Genomic DNA, 13,630 nt, shown 5'->3' with positions numbered 1-13,630 from the left:
AAAAGAAAGATGCCCAGGGTCCCTACTCATCTGCATGAATGTGCCTTAGGCATGCTGCATGGAGGACTGGAGATGTGGCCAGGGCAATAAATTGCAATGTCCGTACTGTGAGACGCCTAAGACAGCGCTACAGGGAGACAGGAAGGACAACTGATCGTCCTCGCAGTGGCAGACCATGTGTAACAACACCTGCACATGATCTGTACATCCGAATATCATACCTGCGGGACAGGTATAGGATGGTAACAACAACTGCCCAAGTTACACCAGGAACGCACAATCCCTCCATCAGTGCTCAGACTGTCCGCAATAGGCTGAGAGAGGCTGGAATGAGGGCTTGTAGGCCTGTTGTAAGGCAGGTCCTCACCAGACATCACCGGCAACAACATCGCCTATGGGCACAAACCCACCTTCACTGGACCAGACAGGACTGGCAAAAAGTGCTCTTCACTGACGAGTCATGGTTTTGTCTCGCCAGGGGTGACAGTCGGACTCTCATTTATCGTCGAAGGAATGAGCATTACACAGAGGCTTGTACTCTGGAGTGGGATCGATTTGGAGGTGGAGGATGCATCATGGTCTGGGGCGGTGTGTCACAGCATCATCGGACTGAGCTTGTTGTCATTGCAGGCAATCTCAATGCTGTGCATTACAGGGAAGACATCCTCCTCCCTCATGTGGTACCCTTCCTGCAGGCTCATCCTGACATGACAGTCCAGCATGACAGTGCCACCAGCAATACTGCTTGTTCTGTGCGTGATTTCCTGCAAGACAGGAATGTCAGTGTTCTGCCAGTTTAACAGATTATTTTCATATTCACTTCTACTTGTGCTACAGTTTCTGAGACTCCTAGTACCATACCTCATTTGTGTCTGTTTCTGTTTCTCTGCGTAGGTCACACTGTAAATTGAAGGTGCACAGTTCCCTATTAAGCTTCTTGGTGACCATGTATACCCTTTCTTCAGCTGGCTGATGAAGGGATTTCCAGACAATTGACATCCAACCAGAGAAGAGAGGGACTTCAACTACCGACTGAGCTGTGCACACATGACTGTTAAATGTGCTTTTTAATAGCTATATGGGAGATGGAGGTGTCTGCTGAAGAGGGTGAAAGTGAGCATATCAAGGGTTCCAGCAGTTGTTAGCAGCTGCTGTGTCCTACATAACTTGTGCGCATCAGAGGAAGATTACATTTTGGATGCCTGAAGTGGAGAAGGCAAAAGAACTGAATGCACCTGACATTCCAGTGGCACTGGAGAGAGCAGAACAACCGCTGCATATCTGACAAGCACTTTTGCGTTATTTCTCCAGGCAGACTGCTGACAATTGATTTTCAGGGATCTCTGGAGCAGCACTGAGTTCAGCTTGCAGTGCGGTTTGCGTGCATTGACATCAAAGCATCATCACATGCTATGCGCATAGACACTTGAGACTGCATGAACAAAGAATCCACAAGCTGTCAGAGGGAGATAATGGTGCAAGCAAATATACCATAAGTAATTATTAGCAAAAACATTAGTGGTAAATCCACTATCGGCATGATAAGTAAGGGATAAGGTTCAGTCAGCCGGTTGTTATCACAAAAAGAACTTCAACAGGGTAGTCGTTCACTGTACTGGACTGTACATTATACCGCTTATTACACAGCTACCTACCAAATAAAATAATGGACATGAAATATTTATTTGCATTGAAATGTTATTATGGAAAAAGAAAGAGATCACAGAGTCTCTGAAAACAGATGAACCTGTTGGTATTTATATTGTTACTTTACTACCAGATGTCCAGTCATTATTTAGACAAATCTGACCACTGAATGGTGTCATGTATTAATATTAACAGTTATACAACAGATACTATCAGTCCTTGAATTTGATTGTCCAAGAGGCATTTCAAGAGTACTGATATTCTGCACTGGGATGCTTTACTATTTTTTATCACTAAGCTAATTTGTGTTTGCAGCTTTCCAAATAATGGTGGGGATCTTTAGTTTAAATAAATTTACATGTATTTAATTACATTTTCCAGCTATCAGACCCTGATATATGTTTTTCACTTGCTTATTTGTCAAGGCACTTGCAATTTGTCAAAATCTGTTTAAGTTCTGGCCTTCTCCCAGACATTTCTGCTGCTTTGTACACCTCCAGCAGTCTTGGGATCAGTTTACAACACAGCTGAAAATTAAAATGAAACGACTGAGTGGGCAGAGTCCTGCACATGGGCGGGTCCCTTTTGAACAAAGTCAATGATCTTCCTCTGAGGAGTGTCATGGTCTGTGTTTGCCTTTACTCTACACACCACTTGGGTCTTGCCAGCTTTTGCAGGATCTGATCATGCCGCCACCTGTACCGTCCTTGTGCCAAGGTGGTCTTGACACCAGCCAACATGTGCTGCTGATCTGCTCTTGGGGCCCCAGAGAGGGGGCAACTCTCCTCTAAACAATAATGCTTGATTAACCTTTTCCACCACTTTGAACTCCACTTGAAAAGCGATTGCAGATGGCTAATTCTCGGTTTGCATTATAGTTAAGACTTGACGTGCTTCTGTGGTAATTAAATTGTGCCATACATAGGCTGCAGGCACTTAATTTCTGTTTTGTACAACTAATAGTGTTAAGAGGTCCTTTCTCCATCACTAGATCATTGACAGAATCACTGCTGTGTGTTTGTGGTGTGTGTGTGTCAGTGTATTACCTCAGGCAGACTCATCGCAAATGTTTCCACCCTATTCCAGCCAGTGTTCAGAACTCGCACGGAGCTCAAGTAAATGTCAGAATCTAATGTCAAATCGGTAAATGCGTTTATCACGATTAAGAAAAATTAAACATTTTAAATCACATAAGTTAATGCAATAATTTTGACAGCTCTACTTAAAACACTTAAAAACCATCATCACAGTTTCTTAGCATACCTACAATTTGGCTCCATGAGTAGAAGTTCCACATCATGGGAGAACTGTGGAATCATGATAGGATCAGGTAATCCCCTCTACAAGATAGTAGGCTACAGGTATTCAAGGTTGAATGTAAGTGGACAGAATCAGTTTTGAACAAAACTTGTATCTTATATTACACAAACGGGTTATGAATTCAGGATGATTAAATTGTAAAACAAATTACCCTCTCAGGCCAAGGTTTGGTTGTGGGGGAGGGCGGGGGGGGTGGATATTTTAAATCGATTTTGCTGTCTTATAGGATGACTCATAGCAACATAATGGACTTCTCTTAGCTGAAAAGAAGCAAAATTGTACAAGAAGTGAAAATATGCAGTACAGATTCACTATTGCTATCTTGCCTTCTTACACACATATCTGACCCTTACACACTTTTAATCATAACATATTTAACTACTTCATGAATTACAGGGTGCAACTATAAATGAAAAGTACAATATTAGAAAAATGCACGTACAGCCTAACAAGCTTGAAATATTTTTTTCAGTTAATTTTTAATGTTCATGTATATCTCCCACAACCCCACCCTTTCCATTCAATACTCCCCACACTGCTCCACTATCAACATTATTTACAGGCAAAGCTGTATCTCCCAAGATTTCTGATTTAGTGAGAAGAACAGGCCCATGTATTTTTTTGTTTTGTTTTGTTTTACAAAAACAGTCATAATGGGAGGTATCATATCTCAGCACACCTATTTCATTTATACAGTATCTGTCAAAGTTTATAGTCATAGTAAGCAGATGAAACATAAAATAATCACTTCAATACTGGAAGAATGTTCTGGGAGTGATTGACAATTGTCCCTGAATGAGATGCTCCACAAAGTGTGCCATGAACAGTTCAATGACAAAGCATATGTGACCATCCAGCTCAATACATATTTCCAAAATACTTCCAAAGTCAAGAATGCCACTTGTGCACCAACAGAGAGAATCATGCCCTTTGAAAATTCTGTTCTAAGACTGTAGGGATAAGCCCAACAATGTGAGCCAGGGTTGGAAATTAATTGGGGCTTGTGACAAAAATGCCCCTGAATTTCAAAATATGACTTCCTATTTTTTTTTTTTTAATTAATAAAATCTGATATAGTTACACCTATTAGGTATGATAAATCACGAAATATAATGTTACCAAATGCTACAATGTACTATACAATTTACTTAAGACAATTTACTCTCCCCTGGTTACCCACTGAAGCTAAGTAAGGTTGAGCTAAAATAGTTGATGATATCAATATAACTAACCCCAGATCATCGCTTTGTGACACACTCAGGTGAGGCACTGTCAATAAACACTGTCATATCGACTCTGGGAGTCACTATAGTGCACTTTTTTTTTTTTTTTTTTTTTTTTATACAAATGTAATGCTTTAAACATAACATTACCCGCTAAGAACATACGCAGATGCAAATGAAAACACTGAAGACCGGAAATTGAAAACAGGCAAATCGTGGAACACTAATGCGTGCAGGAAAAAGGTGGATATTCCAGCAAGTTATTTTGACAGGTAAAGCCATATGAGCAGTGTAAAATGTACAAGAAATTTAAGTTCTACAATATGCACCAAGTAAGCATTTAAATCATTAGTATGTATTACAGAAACGGAAATTGAAACCAGAGATAAATAAGTGAGTGCAGCAACACTTTAGAAACGGAGGAAAATTCTAGAATATAGCAGTCTATGGACACTCACAGGGTGTTTGGCATCACAGGCATTGGTTGAGCCAATGTTTCCATGTTGCTGAGACCGGTTTACTCCCAAACCATTTCTGACCTTACACCAATAAAGGAAAGCCGCTCTCATTTACACCACAGCTTATTAAGCTTAATCTGTGTAAGAACATGCATGTAAACACGCTCAGTCATGTTCGAGTGCTTTAAGGTTAAGATGAACTCAGGTTTAAACTTTGATTTAACAGACTTTTATTACTTTTGATCCCAATCTAAACCAGATTGTCTCTATCTGGTTTTGTCAACCTAAACTTACTCTGCAACTCTGAGTTTATTTTATGTTTTTCCCCTTAAATGGCACATACATGTACTGTGTAGAAAAGCTTTGAGTAACTGTCTCAAGCCTGTTTATGTTTTTTTTCTTCTTAAAGATGTAAGACTCCTCCCTGCCTCCAGGGGGCGATAAATAAGGACTATTTCACAGAGTTGTGTAGAAATGTGAGAGAAGGAGTGTGAAGATGCACAAGCAAGTATTATTGTATGTTCATGCTGATTTTGTCAATCCAATCTAAAGTCTTGATTGAGGAAAGTTATTTTGTTCAACACTTATGTAATGGTTTAAATATTTTAATACTCGTAAGGGTACCTTTTTTGTATTTTTTGCATGGAAATGTTTGTTTGGTGCAGGATATTTTGAAACAGCTTTTGATGCATGTTAAATTTACTTGCATGGTTTATATATATATATATATATATATATATATACATATATATATATATATATTATTATTATTATATATATATATATATATATATATATATTTTTTTTTTTTTTTTTTTTTTTTTCAGAACATTCTACATATAAAGAGGAACAACTGCAAGTGTAACAACTGAAGTTTACTATTGCAAAAATGCAGTGTGTTAAAGAAGAGTTTAAAGAGGAGAGTGAAGACATCAGTATTACAGAATCATGCAGAATGAAACATGAAGATACTGAGGAACAAAGAGGTTGGTGTTCATTTTTGATCCTTCATAAAGACTGTTGAGGGACATTAAGGCCGTTTTCACACATGGCTTGTTTAGAGGATTTGTTCAAATCAAATCACTTTTGTTGTCACACAACCATATACACAAGTGCAATAGTGTGTGAAATTCTTGGGTGCAGTTCCGAGCAACATAGCAGTCGTGACAGTGATGAGACATATACCAATTTACAATAAACATCAGATTTACAACACAATTTAAAAACGAATATACACATAATTACACATAACACAATATACAAATAATAACATACAATGGACAGTATACAATACACACAATATGGAATACACATTATACAATAAAGTATATATAGTATATTTAAAATGTACAGTAGGTTGTATTGTACTGTATTGACATTCAGGCTGTCGGTTGATAGTAAGTTGCCAGTGTGTTGTTAAGAGAGAATATAATATAATAATAATATAATTTATGACAGTCCGGTGTGAGATATAACAGTAATAAAGTGCAGTGCTGATGTATTTTGATCGTGGGAGATCAAGAGTTCAAAAGTCTGATTGCTTGGGGGAAGAACCTATCATGAAGTCGGCTGGTGCGGGTCCTGATGCTGCGATACCGCCTGCCTGATGGTAGCAGTGAGAACAGCCCATGGCCCGGGTGGCTGGAGTCTCTGACGATCCTCCGAGCTTTTTCACGCACCGCCTGGTATATATGTCCTGGAGGGAGGGAAGCTCACTTCCGATGATGTGTCTGGCAGTTCACACCACCCTTTGCAGTGCTTTGCGGTTTGTGCTATTGCCGTACCAGGCAGAGATGCAGCCAGTCAGGATGCTCTCTACAGTGCAGGTATAGAACTGTGTGAGGATGTGGCGGTTCATTCCAAACTTCCTCAGCCGTCTCAGGAAGAAGAGGCGCTGATGAGCCTTCTTCACAACGGCTTCAGTGTGGATGGACCATGTGAGTTCCTCAGTGATGTGGACACCCAGGAACTTGAAGCTGCTGACTCTCTCCACTGGTGCTCCATTGATGGTGATGGGGCTGTGTTCTCTATCTCTTCTCCTGAAGTCTACCACAAGCTCCTTTGTCTTACTGATGTTGAGGGAGAGGTTGTGCTCCTGACACCAGTGTGTCAGAGTGTGCACCTCCTCTCTGTAGGCTGTTTCATCATTGTCAGTGATCAGACCTACCACCATCTTCAGCAAACTTAATGATGGCATTGGAGCTATGTGTTGCCACACAGTCATGTGTGTACAGGGAATACAGGAGTGGGATGAGAACACAGCCCTGCGGGGCTCCAGTGTTGAGGGTCAGTGATGAGGAGATGTTGCTGCCCATTCTAACCACCTGCCGTCTGCTTGATAGGAAGTCCAGGATCCAGCTGCACAGCGAGATGTTTAAGCCCAGAGCCCAGAGTTTCTCATCAAGCTTGGAGGGCACTATGGTGTTGAATGCGGAGCTGTAGTCTACAAACAACATTCTCACATAAGTGTTCTTGGGTCTAGTGATGGAGGCAGCATAGAGCAGATGTAATCTCTGATTAGTCTCTCAAAGCATTTGCTATTGATGGGGGTCAGAGCAACAGGACGCCAGTCATTTAAGCAAGTGATTTTGGATTGCTTTGGAACAGGCACAATGGTGGACTTTTCAGAGGGAAAGGTTGAAAATGTCCGTAAAAACACCAGCCAGTTGGTTCGCGCACGCTCTGATGACGCGGCCCGAAATGCTGTCTGGACCTGCGGCTTTTCGGATGTTCACCCATCGGAAGGATCTGATTACATCCGCTACAGAGACGGAGAGTGAACTAACCTCTGTAGCTTTGGCCGCGAGAGCTCTCTCCGCGAGGGCGGTGTTATTTCCCTCAGAATGAGCATAAAAAGTATTTAGCTCATCTGGGAGAGAGGCAGCGGTGTTCACAGCAGAGTTTTTATTCCCTTTAAAGTCCGTGATGATGTTAATTCCCTGCCACATGCTTCTAGAGTTGGTGGTGTTAAACTGTCCTTCAATCTTGTTCCTGTACTGACATTTTGCTGTTCTGATTTTTCGGAGGGCATAACTGGCTTGTTTATGCTCCTCCGCGTTCCCGGAATTAAAAGCGTAGGTCCGCGCATCAAGTGCAGCGCGAACATCGCTGTTAATCCAAGGTTTCTGGTGCGGGTAGATCCGTATTGTTCTGGTCAGAACAACGTCCTCTACGCACTTTCTGATGAAACACATTACGCTATCAGCGTAAAGCTCGATGTCGTCATTAGAGGCGGACCGGAACATCTCCCAGTCCGCGTGATCAAAACAGTCTTGTAGCGTAGAGTCTGATTGGTCCGACCAGCACTGGATCGTTCTGAGGGTGGGTGCTTCCTGTTTCAGTTTCTGCCTGTAAGCAGGCAGAAGCAGAATGGAAGAGTGGTCCAATTTGCCAAATGGTGGGCGGGGGAGGGATTTGTAGCCGTCCCGGAAGGGAGAGTAGCAATGGTCCAAAACCCGGTCCCCTCATGTGTGAAAACTAATGTGTTGGTGGTATTTTGGTGCGATTGATTTAAAATTGGCTTTGTTAAAATCCCCGGTCACAATGAACGCAGCCTCAGGGTGCGCGGTTTCCTGCTTGCTTATAATCCCATACAGTTCCTTGAGTGCCCGGTCTGTGTCAGCTTGTGGCGGGATGTACACAGCAGTGATAATGACCACTGTGAATTCCCTCGGTAGCCAGAATGGTCGACACAGAAGCATGAGAAATTCCATATCAGGAGAGCAGAAAGACTTGATAGAATGTACGTTCCTCTGATCACACCAGGATTTGTTGATCATAAAACATACACCACCACCTCTGCTTTTACTTGAGAGGTCTTTTGCTCTGTCCGCTCGGTGCACGGAGAACCCCGCGGGTTCAATGGCTGAATCTGGAATCTGAGCAGACATCCAAGTTTCCGTAAGGCAGATTATGCAGCAGTCCCTCGTCTCTCGTTGGAAAGAGATCCGCGCTCTCAGCTCGCAGAGCTTGTTGTCCAGAGACTGAACATTTGCCAGTAGAATACTGGGTAGCGGGGGTCGATTTACACGACGTCTTACTCTGATGAGAATGCCGGCTCTGTTTCCCCTTTTCCTTTTGCGTTTTCGCGGCCGGGCTGCCCAGACAAAGGGCTCCGCTGGCGTGTTTGTAAACAGCTGGTCGGCATTGAGGAATTTGAAGTCCGGTTTACGGTGTGTAATTGCAGAACCAATGTCCAAAAGTGTTTGTCTGTCGTAGACAATAAGGCAGACAACATCCAAGACAAAAAACATAAGAACTGTAAACAAAACAAACAAAACACTACAATGTTGTGTCGGAGCTCGCAACGCAGCAGCCATACTCGGCGCCATCTTGAGTCCAATGGTTGCGCAGAACCTGATGCGTTTTCTCCTTTAGTTCGGTTCGTTTAGGCACATATGAACGTGGCAATCACACCCAAAACTGCTCCAGAAAGACCACATGGACAAGGTGGTCTCTGACAGATTACAAACAAACTCTGGATTGTGGTGAGAATGCAATCCGACCCAACAGACCAATGAACCAAACAATATCCCTATATAAACCACAAATATACCTGATGGATCTTTGGAGAAGACGTGTAAGTCAGCATGTCACTATAACCAATAATCAAAACGTGTATAGCCTTTTGGCGACTTCATTAGATATAATTTCACGTTTAAAATAGTTGTTTAATAATTCCTGAGATAACATTAATATGATCACTTCTGTCTTTTGGATAGAGGCAGAACAAACACAGGTAGGACAGCGGTGCTTAGCATAACCATGACAAAAAATACTCAGATTTGTATAGGTTGACAATTTTTTTACAAGTATATAATTTTAACTGGTATATTGATGGATGAGCTCAATCCTGGAACAGCACACAAACATTCTGACACTTTACTTCTGGCGGATGAATCTCCTAATTTGTGTTTAACTGCACATCGCCTGTGTGATCATGACTGGAGCCGGAGTCATAACGTGCTATTTTCATGTTGATATTATGTTATACGATTAAACATTTGAAACAGAAATATTACTTGCTTTGATAAAAATAAACAACACTCTTATTTACAAATTTAAATGATTTTGCATATTTTTCCACTTAAATCGTTTTTCTGACACTACACCCAAAGCACTTTTAAATAGAGAACAGGAGTCTCTCCTCAGCCTCCACCTGTATATCTTAATATGATTATTCAAGTGTTTTACCTACTATTAATGTTTGAATTGTACTACAATTTTCAATTTAAGAGGTTAAAATTGTGATATGGCTTATGAGTTCAATAAAAGACTTTATTATTTTTATGCTATATTGTCCAGCCTCAGTTACAACAATAGTATGTCTATGCAATGCACACAATAACACCGTAAACCTAAAACGTAAAACAAGGATTCAATGATGGGAATAAAATATACTTTGTTAAACATAAAAATAATATGCTTAAATATGCAATTAACAATTACAAGAAGTCAGTTTCAGAAGTCATACATATTAAACATGTAACAGTAACTTACCCAGACAATATAGATACATCGTGATCGATTAACACACAAGCAATGTTTGATTCATAAAAGCATGACAAACAATATAAGCTTCAACAACCCTACCAGAAAACATATCCAGGCATTACAGCAGGTAAACAACTTTGCCAAACGGCTAACAGATAAACAGGTAAACAAGACTGCAACGATGCTGTCCTGAACTGTGTGAGTATTTAACTGATCTGAACAGCATTTTGAACACTGACTGTTTAAGTACTTATTCAATAATGGCAATTTGTTCATTGTTAACCAAAAAATATTACATGTGTAGTGCAGCTTTAAACAAACAAATAATACCAGAATCTTCATGAGAGTATGAACTTTCGTTATATAAAAGATCACAAAGTAGATTCTTGGCATTTGCTGCTTACTGCCTTTAAATAGTGGTTCAATTGTATTTTTTAACTGAAAATGAAAAAATGTTTTCATTTTAGACATGACAGAAGTAAAAGAAGAAAGTCAAGAACTTGATGACGTGAAAGATAAACCCCATCAGTATCACACATTTGATTATTTCAAAAACAGTGAAGAGCCTTTTAGTGGTTTAAAGACTGAAAATTATTTCTCAAGAAAAAGAACTAGAAGAACAAGAGTCAAAAAGTCTTTCACCTGCTCTCACTGCGGAAAGAGTTTCACACACAAAGGAAACCTTAAAACTCACTTAAGACTTCACACTGGAGAGAAGCCTTTCACATGCCATCAGTGTGGAACAAGTTTTGCACAAAAAGGAGATCTTAAAGGGCACATGAGAATTCACACTGGAGAAAAGCCTTTCACCTGCTCTCAGTGTGGCAAAAGTTTCTCAGTGAGAGCAAACCTTAAGAGTCATCTGCGACGTCACTCCGGAGAGAAGCCTTTCACATGCCTTCAGTGTGGAAAGAGTTTCTCAATGAGAGCAACCCTTAAGAGTCACCTACGACTTCACTCCGGAGAGAAGCCTTTCACATGCCTTCGGTGTGGAAAGAGTTTCATACAGAAAGGACATCTTCAGCGTCACATGAGAATTCACACTGGAGAGAAGCCTTTTACATGTCCTCAATGTAGAAAGAGTTTTGCACGAAAAGGACATCTTCAGCGTCACATGAGAATTCACACTGGAGAGAAGCCTTTCGCCTGTTCTCACTGTGGAAAGAGTTTCACACAAGCAGGCAATCTCTCTGTTCATCTGCGTTATCACTCTGGATTAAGACCATTTAACTGTGATCAGTGTGGCAAGACATTTATCGGTGCATCACAGCTAAAGTTACACCTGATATCTCATGCAAATGAGAAGCCTCACGTGTGTTCTTTTTGTGGAAAGAGTTTCATAACATCAGGACACCTGAAAGCACATGTGAGAGTGCATACTGGAGAGAAGCCATACCACTGTACTTCATGTGGGAAGAGTTTCACTCAGTCAAGTAGTCTGAAGATTCATTTAAAAAAGCGTTGTCCAAAACTGTCATTTTGAGCTAATTTAATTTCCAGGTCAACACTTTGTAACACTTCAGTCTTCACTAGTCATTTCAACTTCATTCAGTTCACTAGATCTGGTGGCTGTAATTTGAAAGTCATAAATAAAGAACCACAAAGGTTAGGGACAGAAAAATGCAGAAAAGCATTTATGCATACTGTATAAATGATCATAACTTTGTATAACCAGTGCTGCATGGTGCACACACCTTCTATCCTGTTGTTAAATCAGGGTGGATAAAGATAGTCAGACTACCCTAAATTATAAGCAACTAGGCCTTTGTTATTTACAATCTGGATAGAGATCTCCTTTTGCTCAATGTTCTTCAATCCAAAGACTCAAATACTCAAAATTAAAGTGTCGAGAGGCTGTATGCAACCTTAATACCTCCGTTTTATTGGTTAAAATACTTTTATCAACAAAAGTAAAAAGAGATTGTAAAGTAAATTACAATATCAGCTGAGCAATAGTGACATTGCATAGACAATCTAAATCGACGCTGAATCAAAAATCTAATCAGTTTATCATTCCCTATATGGTCAGTCTCTCCAAGTTGGTAAATTCCCTAGATGTATTCTGAATAGCATTGTCAGAACTAACACATTAATACATGCAATTAATGAAAGTTTAATGCGTTATCGTCAATATAGCATAAACACTTGTTGGGAGACCTTTGCGGAGTCATTATACTTGCACACACACCACAAACACACAACAGCGCTTTTCTGTCAGTGATACAATGATGGAGAAAGTAGCTATAAATGCTATTTTCTTTTCCAAAACTAGCCTAGATGGGACTTATGATAGAAATCAATTCTTTTTCAGCCTAAGTAAGGTACTGTTTAATGGCTTAAGTCTTAACTATCACCAAAACGAAGAATGAGACGTTTTTGTCTGCAAGCGCTCTTCATGTTGAGTTCAAAGCAGTTCTTGATGTTGGCATTGATGCTCTGTCATGCATCATGAACGTGGCTCCACGATTGCTGTAGGAAAGCGGATAGCCACAGTCGGCCAGCTGATTAATATTGTGGAGGATGAGAGTTTAAGAGATTTAATGTCCATTGCAATAAATATGCAACCAATTAGTCAAACTTCCACTTAGACTTTGGGAAATGTTTAACGTTAATTGAATTGGTGCTATTTTAGTGCATTTCTATCTTTATACTGTGAAAGGCTTTGTTTGGAAAATGTTAATAAAGCATTTTGACAGGAAAATAAGTAAATATAGTGCCAAATTTCAGCACTTTCAAAATCTGTGATTAACTACAAAAAATATGTGATTAATCACAATTTAATAAATGTATTGATTGACAGCACTAATTCTGAGGTTTCTGGAATGTCCATATTATTCTCTTCCGGAGACTCTTAGCCAGATGACGATGACGACTTTTTGTAGTCCCTGTTGTCTTGTCTGTAAAACATCCATACATTCCCCATTCTCTGTTATATATGTACTATTACATTGTAACACGTTACTCCCAACACTGATGAAAAGTAAACAGGCCTGCAAATTTGCCAGAATTATACAATATCTTAATTTGTTAGATGAATACAAAGTCCCCTCTTTATGTTCCTTTTTTAATTATTTTAGTTTTGTTACATTTGCATTGTAATTGTACCAACTGTGATATTGCATATTTTAATGTGTGTGCCTTGATTTATTGTTTATTTATTATGCTTGATTTGCCATTGCAAATATATATCTTATTGTGATTGATAATTGGAAGTAAAAAAAATAAAAAAAATAATAAAAAAACATTAAAGACTGTTTCTCATGGGTATAATATTCATCCCTACCTCCAGAGGGCGATAACCAGTGAGTATTTCACACAGTTGTGTAGAAATGTGAGATAGAAGAAGATGCAAGTATTGTTGTATGTTCATGTTGTTTTTGTCAGTTCATCTAAAAACCTGATTGAGGAAAGTTATTTTGTTCAACACTTATGTAAGTTGATATTTAAATATGTTAATACTCGTATGGTTACCTTTTTTTGTATTGTTTA

At 39.8% G+C, this 13,630-nt stretch overlaps 2 protein-coding genes across 4 annotated transcripts in view; both read left to right on the top strand.

The window, feature by feature from the left end:
• The window catches only part of LOC127440828 (gastrula zinc finger protein XlCGF8.2DB-like), a 63,241-nt gene that overhangs the window by 3,798 nt on the left and 45,813 nt on the right, over positions 1-13,630 (top strand). The window contains exons 1-2 of one of the 3 annotated variants that reach the window (XM_051697777.1): positions 5,508-5,634; positions 12,942-13,572. The gene's annotated coding sequence lies outside the window, so the exon portion shown is untranslated. Of the gene's footprint in view, positions 1-5,204; positions 5,237-5,507; positions 5,635-12,941; positions 13,573-13,630 lie in introns of those variants that run through there. The other 2 variants (XM_051697778.1, XM_051697779.1) reach the window with 2 other exon arrangements.
• LOC127440568 (zinc finger protein 585A-like) overlaps positions 1-13,630 on the top strand; it is a 44,583-nt gene that overhangs the window by 17,872 nt on the left and 13,081 nt on the right. Inside the window, exon 6 of the mRNA XM_051697245.1 lies at positions 10,609-11,618. Within this exon, the coding sequence (XP_051553205.1) occupies positions 10,609-11,618 (1,010 nt within the window). The remainder of the gene's footprint in view (positions 1-10,608; positions 11,619-13,630) is intronic.

This window comes from Myxocyprinus asiaticus, chromosome 5, assembly GCF_019703515.2.
Source record: "Myxocyprinus asiaticus isolate MX2 ecotype Aquarium Trade chromosome 5, UBuf_Myxa_2, whole genome shotgun sequence".
Taxonomy (NCBI): domain Eukaryota; kingdom Metazoa; phylum Chordata; class Actinopteri; order Cypriniformes; family Catostomidae; genus Myxocyprinus; species Myxocyprinus asiaticus.
This window is presented reverse-complemented; position numbering and strand designations above follow the sequence as displayed.